At 45.0% G+C, this 12,128-nt stretch overlaps 1 protein-coding gene and 1 pseudogene across 1 annotated transcript in view; both read left to right on the top strand.

Moving 5' to 3' along the window:
- The window catches only part of LOC148501796 (peroxisome proliferator-activated receptor gamma coactivator-related protein 1-like), a 39,118-nt gene extending 30,629 nt beyond the window's left edge, over positions 1-8,489 (top strand). Inside the window, exons 9-13 of the mRNA XM_088449972.1 lie at positions 117-278; positions 3,659-3,716; positions 6,007-6,128; positions 6,513-6,664; positions 8,075-8,489. Of these exons, the coding sequence (XP_088306098.1) occupies positions 117-278; positions 3,659-3,716; positions 6,007-6,128; positions 6,513-6,664; positions 8,075-8,178 (598 nt within the window). The 3' untranslated portion in view covers positions 8,179-8,489. The remainder of the gene's footprint in view (positions 1-116; positions 279-3,658; positions 3,717-6,006; positions 6,129-6,512; positions 6,665-8,074) is intronic.
- Positions 8,490-10,505: 2,016 nt separating this feature from the next.
- On the top strand, positions 10,506-10,624 carry LOC148501795 (5S ribosomal RNA; annotated as a pseudogene).
- Positions 10,625-12,128: the final 1,504 nt, after the last annotated feature.

Raw genomic sequence — 12,128 nt, 5'->3', positions numbered from 1 at the left:
TATGGTACCTAAAGAAGATTAGTCTGTCTTGGGTGGGTACTTTTAAACCAGACGCCTGCACCTTTTGTACAGCATTGCCGCCCATCTTTATCTCTATTTCAAAATCCTTTTCCCAGATACAGATCTAGAAACCGTCATAGATCACGGTCATCCTCCAGGTCCAGTGATGGTACAAGTAGTTCGTCTAGATCTTCCTCTCGTTCATCACGATCACGTTCTTCATCATCCAGCCAATCCAGGTCACCCTATCGGCAGAGACGTCTGAGCAGAAGCAGGAGGCAAGTGATCTATGTAGGGGGTACATGGGCTTGGGATGCTGACCTGATTTGCACGCTTAGATTCCAGGTAAGTTAAGTTATTTGATCGAAGTCAGGCGCTCTGCTTACATCCCTTTGCCATTGATCCCGATGTCTTACATTTGCAATCAGGCCGTCTTGTGCACTGTGGTTCTTTAATATCGAATAACAATTCAAAGGTGATAGTTTACGTTACAACAGATATCCCTGTATGACCTTCAATTCAAAGTGTTGCCCTTATACAGAAAGGCATTTGCAAAACCAAGTAAAGCAATTTCATAATAATCAAAGTTTGACTGTATTTTTGGATGCAGATTACATCTGTGCAGCAGATAACAAAATATAACTTGAAGGAAATGTATATCCCACCTGAGTGGTTAATGCGCTGCTTGTAGTGCCTAGGAGTACTGCCTGGTGGTGTGGTCCGGTCTGTATAACCATTGGGGGCCAGACTTCTGGTTTACAGCCACCTTTGTGCTCATATCTGTTGGTGGCTCGGCAATACAATGGCCAATATAAACACTCTGGTGTCCATGGCTAAAGCATTGAGGTTATGGAGCGGTCATGTTTGTATGGATACCTGCGGCTTGTTTAGCTATTCCTATTACTTATACACTCGGAGAAGCGGCAGTTTGCAAAAGCCGGCGCTTGGCAAATTTTACCCCCAGTGCTTAATTCACTTTTAGGCTATTGTCTTCAATAAGTAGATCCCCTTAGGTTTACGGTTGTCCTCTCACAAGCTCTACAATCAATGCAACCCTAGTCTCTTATTCTCTCTTCTGCTATTGAGCTTATTCATTATGGTTTTAAGAAAGTTCGGCACCAATTGTGGTCTTGTAGTCTGTTTCAAATGAGATACGTATGCTGTCACTTTTCATTATCTTCCAATATTTCTTTCGAAACCCATTTTATAACTGTCCATGTTGTACTACTTTATAAATGGTGTCTCCTTTTCTTTATTTACCATATTCATATTTAGTTTCGGTCTTCAGTAAATTGGTGTTTGTTTTTTGTTTTTGTTTTTTTTCCCCTCCAACTAGTTTTTTCTTTTTGCATCAAATTTCCTTAAATCTTAGTATTCTGGTCTTTGCGTTTCCTTTGTAAGTGTCCAGGTCTGAGCTGACCCTTTTTTTATAAAAGTTTGAACTGGTTGTATGAGTCGCTGTTTTGCAACCATTCCAGTTGAGTGCTGATCATTGCTGTATCTTTTTAGAGCTTGATGCATTCTGCGTATAAGACCTTCCACCATCATAGAAATGTAATGCTTGTTATAGCTTGGGGCAGATTTTGTTCCCATTGCTATTCCTTGGATTTGTAAGAAGTATTTGTCTAGAAATATTAAGTATTTGCCAGTTTGAACGTCATCGTGCTAATTACAAACTGAAGACCCCCATACATCAGCAATCTGAAAACCACAATTAGAAGATTTATTGCCCGATCTTAGGATTTCCCAATCAAGCAATCTGCGCCCATACATTACAGATCTTTTTCAGTGATTTGCAGGTCGATTGCAGCAAACACAGATCTGCCAATCTTGAAAGGCCCATCATTTTACTGGTAACGGTCTGCAAATCTGCTGATCATGTTCATACACTAGCAATCTACAACGTCAATCGATCTGTGAAATCCAACATGTTGGACAATCTGATTTAACAATTGTAATCACTTTTTGTTTGCAATCTGCGATCTGTGAAGCCCATACATTGCAGGTTTTTATACACAATCGATTGCAAATTGCAGAATTGCCACAATCTATTTGCTGATGTATGGGGGCCTTTAGTCTGGTTCCTGTTCATCTGTGAATCTCCTTCTCATACTCTACTTACTGCTAACGTGCCTTTAAAGCTGTATGCTTGATGCTTTTAATAATATAATTACATTTCTAGTTTTGTGTCTCCATGTTAAATATTTGTGCTGTGTCCATGCAGTAGGTGGTGTTGGTCATTTATGGTTGGAAGAAATTTGTTAATTATTCTGAAGGTTGGTTGGTGAAGTTTAACATAATTGAGTTGTTTCTTTCAGGACCTTAAGCTGGTTATTATTATTGTCTGATACATTTATTGTCCTGAAAGTAGGACCTGCCTCAATCATTTTCTGCCTATGGCGGCAATTTATCTATTAGCAGTTTCTGTTATAGTCCCGGCTGCACTTTACAATTTGGAATAAAGTAATAAACAAGGCTGGGTAATAGAGGTAGGAGGGCCCTGCACACAAGCTTCCAATCTGTATGGAAATATAAATGATCAGTGCTACATGCTGCAATATCATATTCTTTGTTTCATCCATTTGTAGTGATAAGTTTTCCGGTAATGCGCCAAATTCTGGAAGCTTTTGTGTTCCAAGCTTGGATTATAAAGCAAATGGATTCCTCATTACTTGCGGCAAATTGTCTAGTTGCAGAAGTGGCATGGCTGGTTGTTATTTTTCCTGGGCGCCACTGGGTATGCAGTCGGGAAGCCGATGGACCTAATCCCGACAGCTGGCTTCCCGACTGCTTTATCCCGGCGAGGGTTAAATGACAGGCATCTGAATCTAGACGCCTGTCATTTTATCGACGCCGGGAGACCGGCATCCCGATCGAAGGGATGCCGGATGCGGACAGCCGGGGGGGACTTAGGGTTAGGCACCCCCCCTGGGAGGTTAGGGTTAGGCTAGGGGGAGGAAGGGTTAGGGTTTGGCACCTCTGGGGGGGGACTAAGGGTTAGACATCCCTGGGGGTGGGGGACTTGGGTTTAGGCGGTGGGGAAGGGGGGGTTAGGTTTAGGGCTCCCATGGGGGACTTAAAGTTAGGCACCCCCCTGGGAGGTTAGGATTAGGCTAGGGGGAGGAAGGGTTAGGCCCCCCCCCCCCCCCCCCGGGGGACTTAGGTTTAGGCGGCGGGTAAGGGGGGAGTTAGGTTTAGGCACTTAGAGTGGGGACTAGGGTTAGGCACTGGGGGGAATGTTAGGGTTAGGCACCCCTAAGTAGGGTTAGGGGAGGGAATTAGGTTAGTGAATACTTGCCTTAGGGGCGATCGGGATTTTCACCCATGTCGGGCAGCCGCTGTCGGGATTCTAATCGCCGGGGTAAATCGTACCGATTCCATCCACTGCGCCTGTAGAGTATGGGATAGCTTTCCTATAGGGAGGTATTCGGCTAGTCAGACACACATGACAATATTTTCTTTTTTTATTTCCCGCTATTGCAACACTACTCAGTTCACGGCGCATAATAGACTTTGGTTCTAAAGAAATCCATTATATTTTCACAATATGTAAATTTTTAATGAAACAGGATATGGTTTGTATGTTGTCTGCACAGAACAATTGCAGCTAATCTTGTACTTACGAGGACATAAAGTAAATGCTGCTTTGGCTCGACAGGTGCCAATTCCGGGACAGTTATCACAGGCAGAAGAGTTACCGTAAAGAGCAAGCTATAGTAAGTACCCCCAGGTGCCATGTTTTTCCTGTATTATGTGTTGGGGTAAGGAGACTATGATCGGGAGCACAGATCTGCCTCCTGCCTTAGTTCTGTACAACAGGGACCTGCGTATCCCCACCCGTTATTTTCAGTGAAGCACTAGAAAGATCTGAGTGGCGGCGCACAGGCTCCGTAACACCGCACTTGTCCAGCTAGAGAACTGTGCAGTGTTCATAAGAGCTCACTGGCTGCTGTGTTGCACATCACCTGCGCTCCATCACTCCCATGTAACGCGGAGCAGCATTCACTGTCACTACAGCAGCTATTGGTCTGTTATGAACGTTCCACTTACACAGTCCTAGACATAAGCTGCTCGTACAGACTCTACAATAAATGCAGCTGTGCTTGGTGCTAATTGGCCAGTAAGGCAGTCCATAGACAGGACAATAGTGTAGCCGACCAGTGTTCACTCTAGCTCCGGCTGTAGGCAGGGGGCCGGAGCTAGAGAATGCACTTCGGTGCACGCACACCCAAAAAGGGGGCGTCTATAAGATGTGTCACCTTTACGACGCTCTTGGGGACATGCCTGGCACTTACGGATACGCCGGGCAGCCCCCAAGCGCTGCTGACAGGGAGAATAGATGCCGGGTGCATGTGCCAAGCGTCTATTCACCGGCGGTGGCCGGGTCACCGCACATTTCCCCACCCGCGGGACGGCACCCGCAGGCTGTGAGGGCAGGGTGCTTTTTGCCCTCCAGAAGCACCGCCCCACTAAAACAGCCTAGCGGGACCGCTAGCCGAGACGGAGGACAGGAGTGACAAGGCGATAGTCTGAGCACCTCCATATACTACACAATGCATGGATCTATCTCCTTTCACAGCATGAAGTTGGCTGGACGACATCAGACGGATCGGACAGCCAAACCAAACGATCCAGAACAGTTCTCAGAAAAGTTTAGATTTTAGTTGTCTGGGGTCGGCTGGTTTGCACGATTATCGTGCCGTGTATGGCCGGCTTAACCCGCTCAGCCTTGTTTATATAGTGTAAATAAGTTTCATCATTCGCGACGAATGGTAAAACTCGTTGCGTATGATAATAATCGGCTCCCAACTGTCATCTGTTTGAAAAATGACAGTTGGGAGCTGATTGGCTGGAGCACCATCAGCATACACAACGAGTTTTATCAGTTGTAAATGAAAACTCGATTAAATAAGACCCAAATAGGGGTATTCAATATGAAACGTTAACTTCACTGTCGAAGTTAACGTTTCATATCGGAGTTTTTTTCTGCGTTAAAGCCTGGTGCGCGCTCCCGCTTATCCCCGTATTCAATATAAAATTAACGAAAACGGGAAACTCCGAAGTTGGATTTGCGTAAAGTTACGAATTTTTCATTAAAATAATTGTAGGACCCCCCTAAAGTTGTAAAAACATGGGGGAACACTATGGGTACCCCCGTTTTAGCCTTTAATTGAAAGTCGGGGATTTAAATAGCGGCTGCAGGTGTTTTTTTCCCGACATTGAAGAAGTGATGCAGAAGAGCACTTAGGTTATTTTTTTCATTTTTTTTAAGTGGTCCCATCAAATTTGGGGTACATGAAAATGGGTACTAGCATATTTTGGTGTCCCTAATGTAATTTTTTAAAAATTCTGCATTTGTGCACCTGCCGCTATAATTCTATTCTAGAATACAGCTGCCGCATACATGCAGAATAGCCCTGAACCTATTTGCCTATTGTTTAACAATTTTTACATTCATTTTTTGGGGTGTCCCTATTTATTTATTTTTTTTACTTTTTTTGACAGTTCTTTTTTAAATGTCATTCTCAGGGGTGCAGGCTATTTTTTTTAAGCCTGCACCCCTAAACCCCAATTCTGCACTTTTTTTCGACACCTATTCAATGGTGAAAAGTTATCACCGTTTTTTATCAAAGACTTGTCAAAACTGCGATTAAGTCTTTGAAATTGAATAGGGTGTAAAAGTAAAACCTGCGATAATGACGTCATAATTGCGATATTAACGCAAAAACGATGTTATCGCACCCATATTGAATACCCCTGAAAGTGTCTTCCAGCTCGGTATTGCTCCTCCGTGGTGTATAGGTGATTGCAATGTATTACTTTACCCATCAGTCACTGCAGTCTACTAAAATGGTTACATAAGGTTTTATATATAGAATATGGAGATCATTTATCAACCTCCCACTTTCTGTTTCTCGAATATGCTAGAATTCCCACCATTACTGCCTACATTCTTTGCAGGACTTTTTGCCTACAGATTGTAATGAACGTCTTTGACCTTTACAGAAGGAGAGGAGAGTTGTGTACATCGGTAAGATCAGCAGCCGGATGACCAGGATGGAGCTGAGCGAGCGGTTTTCTGTCTTCGGAAAGATAAAGGACTGCACCATTCACTTTAGAGAGAAGGGGTGAGGATTATTGTTACGCTGGTAGGGACGCGGGTTACCGCCGACCTGTTGGGTCCTCGTCTCTGTATCCCCTGCTTTGTGCAATCGTTTACTAGTTCTTGTATCTGGTTAAAATGGTCTCTAATTTGGCCATAGCTTTGCATGCGGATTGGCCGGTCAGCATTATACAGCTCTTGCATGGTGCTAGACCAGTTTCCCTCAGTTTGTGGAAGTTGAACGATCTGTTACATTTTAATTATTATGTAAAGTCCGAGGTAGTAACTGCAGAATTCCCAGGACCCCAGTCTTTGATTTACGCTGGGTCACTTACCTCTAAAGTGATGAGCTGGTCATTACTAAGGGAATACAGATCTGCCGTGAGTGATATTGTGCATGTGTTTGCAGGGATAACTACGGCTTTGTGACGTACAGTTGCACCGAAGAAGCGTTTGCCGCTATAGAAAATGGCCACAAGCTGCGCCATCCGGATGAGCTGGCCTTTGACCTCTGCTTTGGGGGCAGGAGACAGTTCTGTAAAAGTAATTATGCAGATCTCGGTAAGTCTCAGTGTTGCATATTTAGCTGTGTCGTTCTTATAATTAACAGTATGAGAACTCTCATTTTGCAGGGGGGTATTCAGGGGTACTGGCCAAATGTGCATCACCCCAAAAGCTAGTCTGTATGCTACCTGCATAACAGCCCCGGCCACTAATACCCCTTTTACACCAGAGCAAAAACCTGGGTTTTTGCTGGGTCTACCCGGGTCGCAGCTCAGTGTAAAAGGGTCCCTGAAAAATAACCCGGGTCAAGTGACCCTGCAATCCAACCCAGGTAGCTACCAGGGTTGGACCCAGGATGGACTCAGGTAATGGTGCAGTGTAAACGGTGCAACCCGGGTTATCTGACCTGGATCATGCCTAAAATGAGCGGATTGGTGGTTGTGGAGCATTCACCTCCCACTTTTTATGACCTCACAGGTTTAGCAGGGCAGACCTGAGTTCAGTGTGAACAGGGCTGACCTGGGAGTAACCCAGATCAAAGGTGCAGTATAAATGGGTCTGACCAGGGTTGGAACCATGTCCAAAAACCCAGGTCGGACCTGGGTTTTTGGTGGAAAAGAGGTATTAGTGTCACAAGACTATTTAAGGACAGGTGTAGTAAATGGAAGATCTCTTTCCTAAACAGAGGATAAGTTCATATTGGTATCATCTTGTTTGTTCTCAGCGGTTTAAGAAGTTGTAACTCATCTTTGCTTCTCACACACATCTTATCCAAACATACCAATGATGTATTCAGAACTTGGGGGGGTGTCTGGGGCATGAGTTTGTCCAGCAGCGGTGTCACAAGGAATTTGGCTGGGTTTTACCATCAGTGGCCTATTAAAGAGACCACAGTTGACCAAAGCAGGCCGCTGAAGCCTCCAAAAGCACACATCAACCCCTTAAACCCCTTTTTCCACCAAAACCTTTGCTCCAACCTGAGACACTCCAACACCGGCGGCTGGACCCGGTTATTCCGGACTCCAGCAGTTCACACCGGACCCGGGTCTTCCAGCGTTACAGTGGAAGCGTGGAGATGATGTAATTTCTAAGCGCTACTGAAGGCAGCCATTTCGCTCATTTGAGGCATGACTGTTTACGTCGCACTGTTACGACCATTCCGGTTTCGACCCTGATAGCCAGCAGGGTCGGATTCCTAGGTCACTGGACCCGGGTTATCTTTTAAGGACCCACTTACACAAAGCCGTGACCGGGTAGACCCGGCAATAGCGCGGTTTATTTGGACAGGGGAAAATTATATAGAACTATGGCCACGATCCCTGAGCAGATTTAGATGGAATAGTATTGTTTGTAAGTAATACCCCTTTTCCAAATTGTTCAGGGCAATCATTAAAATTGAATGTGACTTCCCTCTAATTCCTTTGTTTCTGTGTCGGTTTGTGTTTTTAAATTTGAATTTCTTTTCAGATTCAAACCGCAATGAATTTGACCTGGTGCCCGGTAGGAGTAAACTTGAAACACTAGACTTTGAAACTTTACTGAGAGAGGCGCAGAAAAGTCACCGGCGGTAACGCTACGCCCAACCATCAGATCCAAATTATGTATGTCCAAAAGAATTGACCTCAAAACCCTGGAGAAGGCCGTTCAGTGAATACAAGCAGGAGATTCCCCGTAACGGGGATAATTGCTGAATTATTAATTTTTTAACAAACAAAATAAGCAAAAAAAATAAAGGTTTAAAGACATTTAGATTTTTTTTTTTTAAATGACACCTTGTTTTCTAACCTATTTGACAGCTCCTAAAGTGCATTCTGGAATAGACTGCACAGATCTGATGAGGAAAATCACTGCAGACCTAAATAAAGCATTTAAATAAACACTGGTTCCTTTTTCTGTTTTGTTAGAAATTACTTTGTTGCGTTTTATTATTTTTAACTGTGTATTAGAACTGTCAGTTGAGCCGATTAGTTTAATTTGATCTGTATTTAAATATTCTGATTAACAATTTCTGCTGTTGCCCTATAGAGTGGCTTCCTCTGTGTCCACTTTTGACCAGGAGTATTTTTTGCACGGAGAGAAACCAATATATGGGGTCAATTCAGTTAGGTGCAATTAGGGTCCTGTGAGCCATTGTCACAGCATACGTGCTCTACAAACTGCATTTGCAATTCAATTCCAAACTTGCATTGATTTTTTAGAGGAAATTTATTGGGGGGTTTTTGTGCGCACCCCCACTGAACAAGAGAAAATGTTGGGAAGATCTTTGTTTTAAGGTAAAAATGTTTGGGCACAGTGCATAACCTCTGGAGCACCCCTCTCAGTGAATAATCATGCACTTGGAGGAGTTTAAATGGCATAATCTGGACAATAAAGACTTCAGTTTTCAGGTGATTTTCTCTAAAAAGCTCAATAATGGTGGACAGGTGTGTGGAGGTGTAAAGAGGCATACACATGAGACGATATATTGTTGCGTGTGTATGCAATGAACGACCAACGATGCACGCTCCCGCTGGACAATAACTGGGGTATAGACAGGTGGATGAGTGGAGCTGGCACTTTAAATTTATAAGTGTGAGTGACTCCTCCCCCTCTGTCCCCCAGAAGCCCCAGATTTAGAATCGTGCCCGAGAGAGCCGGTCACTTTGGCTGAGCTCAGCCCAGAATTTAGTAATTTACTTTATTTCTCTTTCATCCACTAGGGGACACTGGAGGTGCTTACGCGTGGATAGCTGGAGCTGGCACTAATTAATTCAAAAGTGTGAAGCCCCTCCCCCTCTATTCCCCACCAGCCCTCAGTTTAGAAAGTGTGCCCTAGGAGCTAGTCACTACAGGCTGTGCTCCAGCAATACATTTAATTTTATTTATTTTTTTTATTTATTTTTTTATGCATCTTTTACAATACAGGTACCCTTCGCCACCTATATCAAAGGTGGGGTCCGGGTACTGGGCGCCCTGGTTTTTTAATATGAAAATAAAAATCAGGAAGGAGTGCACAGGGCTTGTTCTAAAAGTACCTGACAGCTCCTTATCGCCCCAGCAAGCCTTCACACAGCATGAAGCTAAAGAAGAGAAGGCTTTGCTGCATGGAGAGAGAGACTTCAGGGACACGCAGTGAGTTAACAGCTGCGCATTCCCCGGCCCCCTACACGCTGCCCGGCGCTGACACAGCTTAATAAGCTGTGTCTGTTGTTATTAGAATAGCGCTTCAGCACGACTCCCGGCTCTAGCATTCCCCGCTTATGCCCGACAGTGTAGCGCGGAGGGGGAAGGTAATGCCGCTAATAGCCATAATGGGAGCCCTTAGGGCATGTAGAAGGGGGCGGAGCCTAGCCAGCGCGCTCTACTCTACACGCGTCAGACAGCTGTGTAAAACAGCGTGCCTGCCGTTTTCTTCAATGAATTACTGCATCTCTCCCTGGTTCAGGAGGTGTGCAGCATATGTAACAGAAGGCTGGATTCTCTTGCTCCAGGCATCCCTAGACTACAGGATCCTTCACAAAGAGGGCTGTGAGTGCTACTGGGGTGCATTTAGTAAAGAGCAGGGAATTTATTGCTATGGGAGGGTGTCTTCTCTCTTAATCAGCCTTGTCTCTGTATACTGTGCATCTGTACAAGTATACTGTCTCCTTATTTCTGCACTGTCTGTGTGGGTGATGTATAAATGTCTAAGGCTTCTCAAAAGACGTTTGTTTGTTCCAAGTGTAGCAACAAACCACATTTTATGGACTCCACGTTAGGTGATGCTTGTTTAGTTATGGACTAACTGATTACTAACTCACCCACCCCTCCATGGGCTGCTGACATGGTAGGTGTTATGACAGAATTAAGGAGGCTCGTAAGTCTCACCCCCCCTGGGTGGCAGGGTTAACCAAGTCTCTAGGCAGCCTGGTACAGGTTAGCCTATGGCCACACCACCCTGAACACGCCCGATCTCGTCTGATCTTGGAAGCTAAGCAGGGTCAGGTTGGGTTAGTACTTGGATGGGAGACCGCCTGGGGATACCAGGTGCTGTAGACTTAAAATGGATACCACTGCTACTATTCCCTTCACTTCCTACTCAGAAGCGTCCTCGTATAACCGTGCTCCAATCATGAGGATACCGAGGAAGGTGAATTACAGGAAGTTTTGAATGTCGGTCAAAACTTAGGATCTACCTCCACGGGGGTGGAACATCTAATTCTGGAGGCAGGTGGGTCCTTAATGTACCTGAGGATATTGTTCCTGCTTCCCAGGAGTGTGAGTTATTCACTGAACCACCAAAAAGGTCGTCAGTTTTCCCGTTCTCAAAACAACTTCAACAGCAGTTTTCAGTGGCCTGGAAACATCAGGATAAGAGGTTCCAAAATTCCTCGTCTGTTCCCGTCCAGCTATTTTCCATCATCTATGATGGAAAAGTGGGAAACCCCCTACCCTGTTGATGCGTCTGTTTCCCGTCTCTCTAAAAAGGCTATGCTTCCAGTATGGGGGGCTACATTGCTGAAGGACCCTTCTGATCATAAGTTGGAGTCAAAGCTAAGGTGTATTTATACTGCAGCAGGGGCTCAGTTTAGACCTACGCTTATTACCGCCTGGGTTAACCAGGCTGTGGTTTGCTGGACTGATCAGTTCATTTCGGGTTTGGATCTACTAGCAGAACACATCCGTGAGTCTGCAGTTTATCTAGGAGAAGCATCCAAGTATATCAGTCAGTTCAATATCCGCTTATGCTATTTCTGGCCGCAGAGTCTTGGCAGGCCGACGTTACCTGGTTGCGTTCTTGGCAGGCCGACGCAGAATGCAAGGATTTACCATTCACTGGTGACATGCTTTTTGGGCCGGCATTAGATTGATATCTTGGGTGACTGGGGGTAAGTCTGCCTTCCTCCCTTAAACGGCTCTGGTTCCCAGGTGAACTTACAGAGGACGCTCGTTTCAGTCCTTTAGTGCGCCACAGACCTTTCGTGATAGATCCCGAGGTGCTCCCACTCAGACAAGGGGTGGTAGAGGTCTACTGCATACAGTTGCACGTAGATGGGAACCGATACCAGCTGAGCAACAGGTGGCATGACGGTCTTCCGTCCCACCTGGGGTCTCCTGCGGTGGGAGCTCGCTTATAGAATTTTCAACAAGTTTGAAACCAAACCTCTTCAGACCCATGGATTCGCAAACTGCTTTCCCTGAGATACCAAATAAACTTTGAATTCTCCCCTCCAGATCACTTCGTCACTACGAGTTTAGAAATACCTACGGAAGGTTCTACAAGAGTACAGCCTGTCTCTAATTGTATCGGCTGTGATAGTTCCGGTTCCAGTGGATCAAGATGGGGTTTTACTCAAAACTTTTTGTAGTGCCCAAACCGGAAGGTTCGGTCAGACCCATCTTAAACTTCAAGTCCTTAAACCGGTACCTGAAGATGTATCGTTTTAAAATGGAGTCTCTTCAGTCTGTCATAGCAAGCTTAGAACCAACGGAGTTCCTGATATCCCTGGATATCAAAGATGCCTATCTACATGTTCCAATTTGGGAACCGCATCGGGCCTTC

The sequence above is a fragment of the Taudactylus pleione genome, unplaced genomic scaffold (genome assembly GCF_031769625.1).
Source record: "Taudactylus pleione unplaced genomic scaffold, aTauple2 ptg000502l, whole genome shotgun sequence".
Taxonomy (NCBI): Eukaryota; Metazoa; Chordata; class Amphibia; order Anura; family Myobatrachidae; genus Taudactylus; species Taudactylus pleione.
The sequence above is the reverse complement of the archived record's forward strand: the minus strand, read 5'-3'. Positions and strand labels throughout refer to the sequence as shown.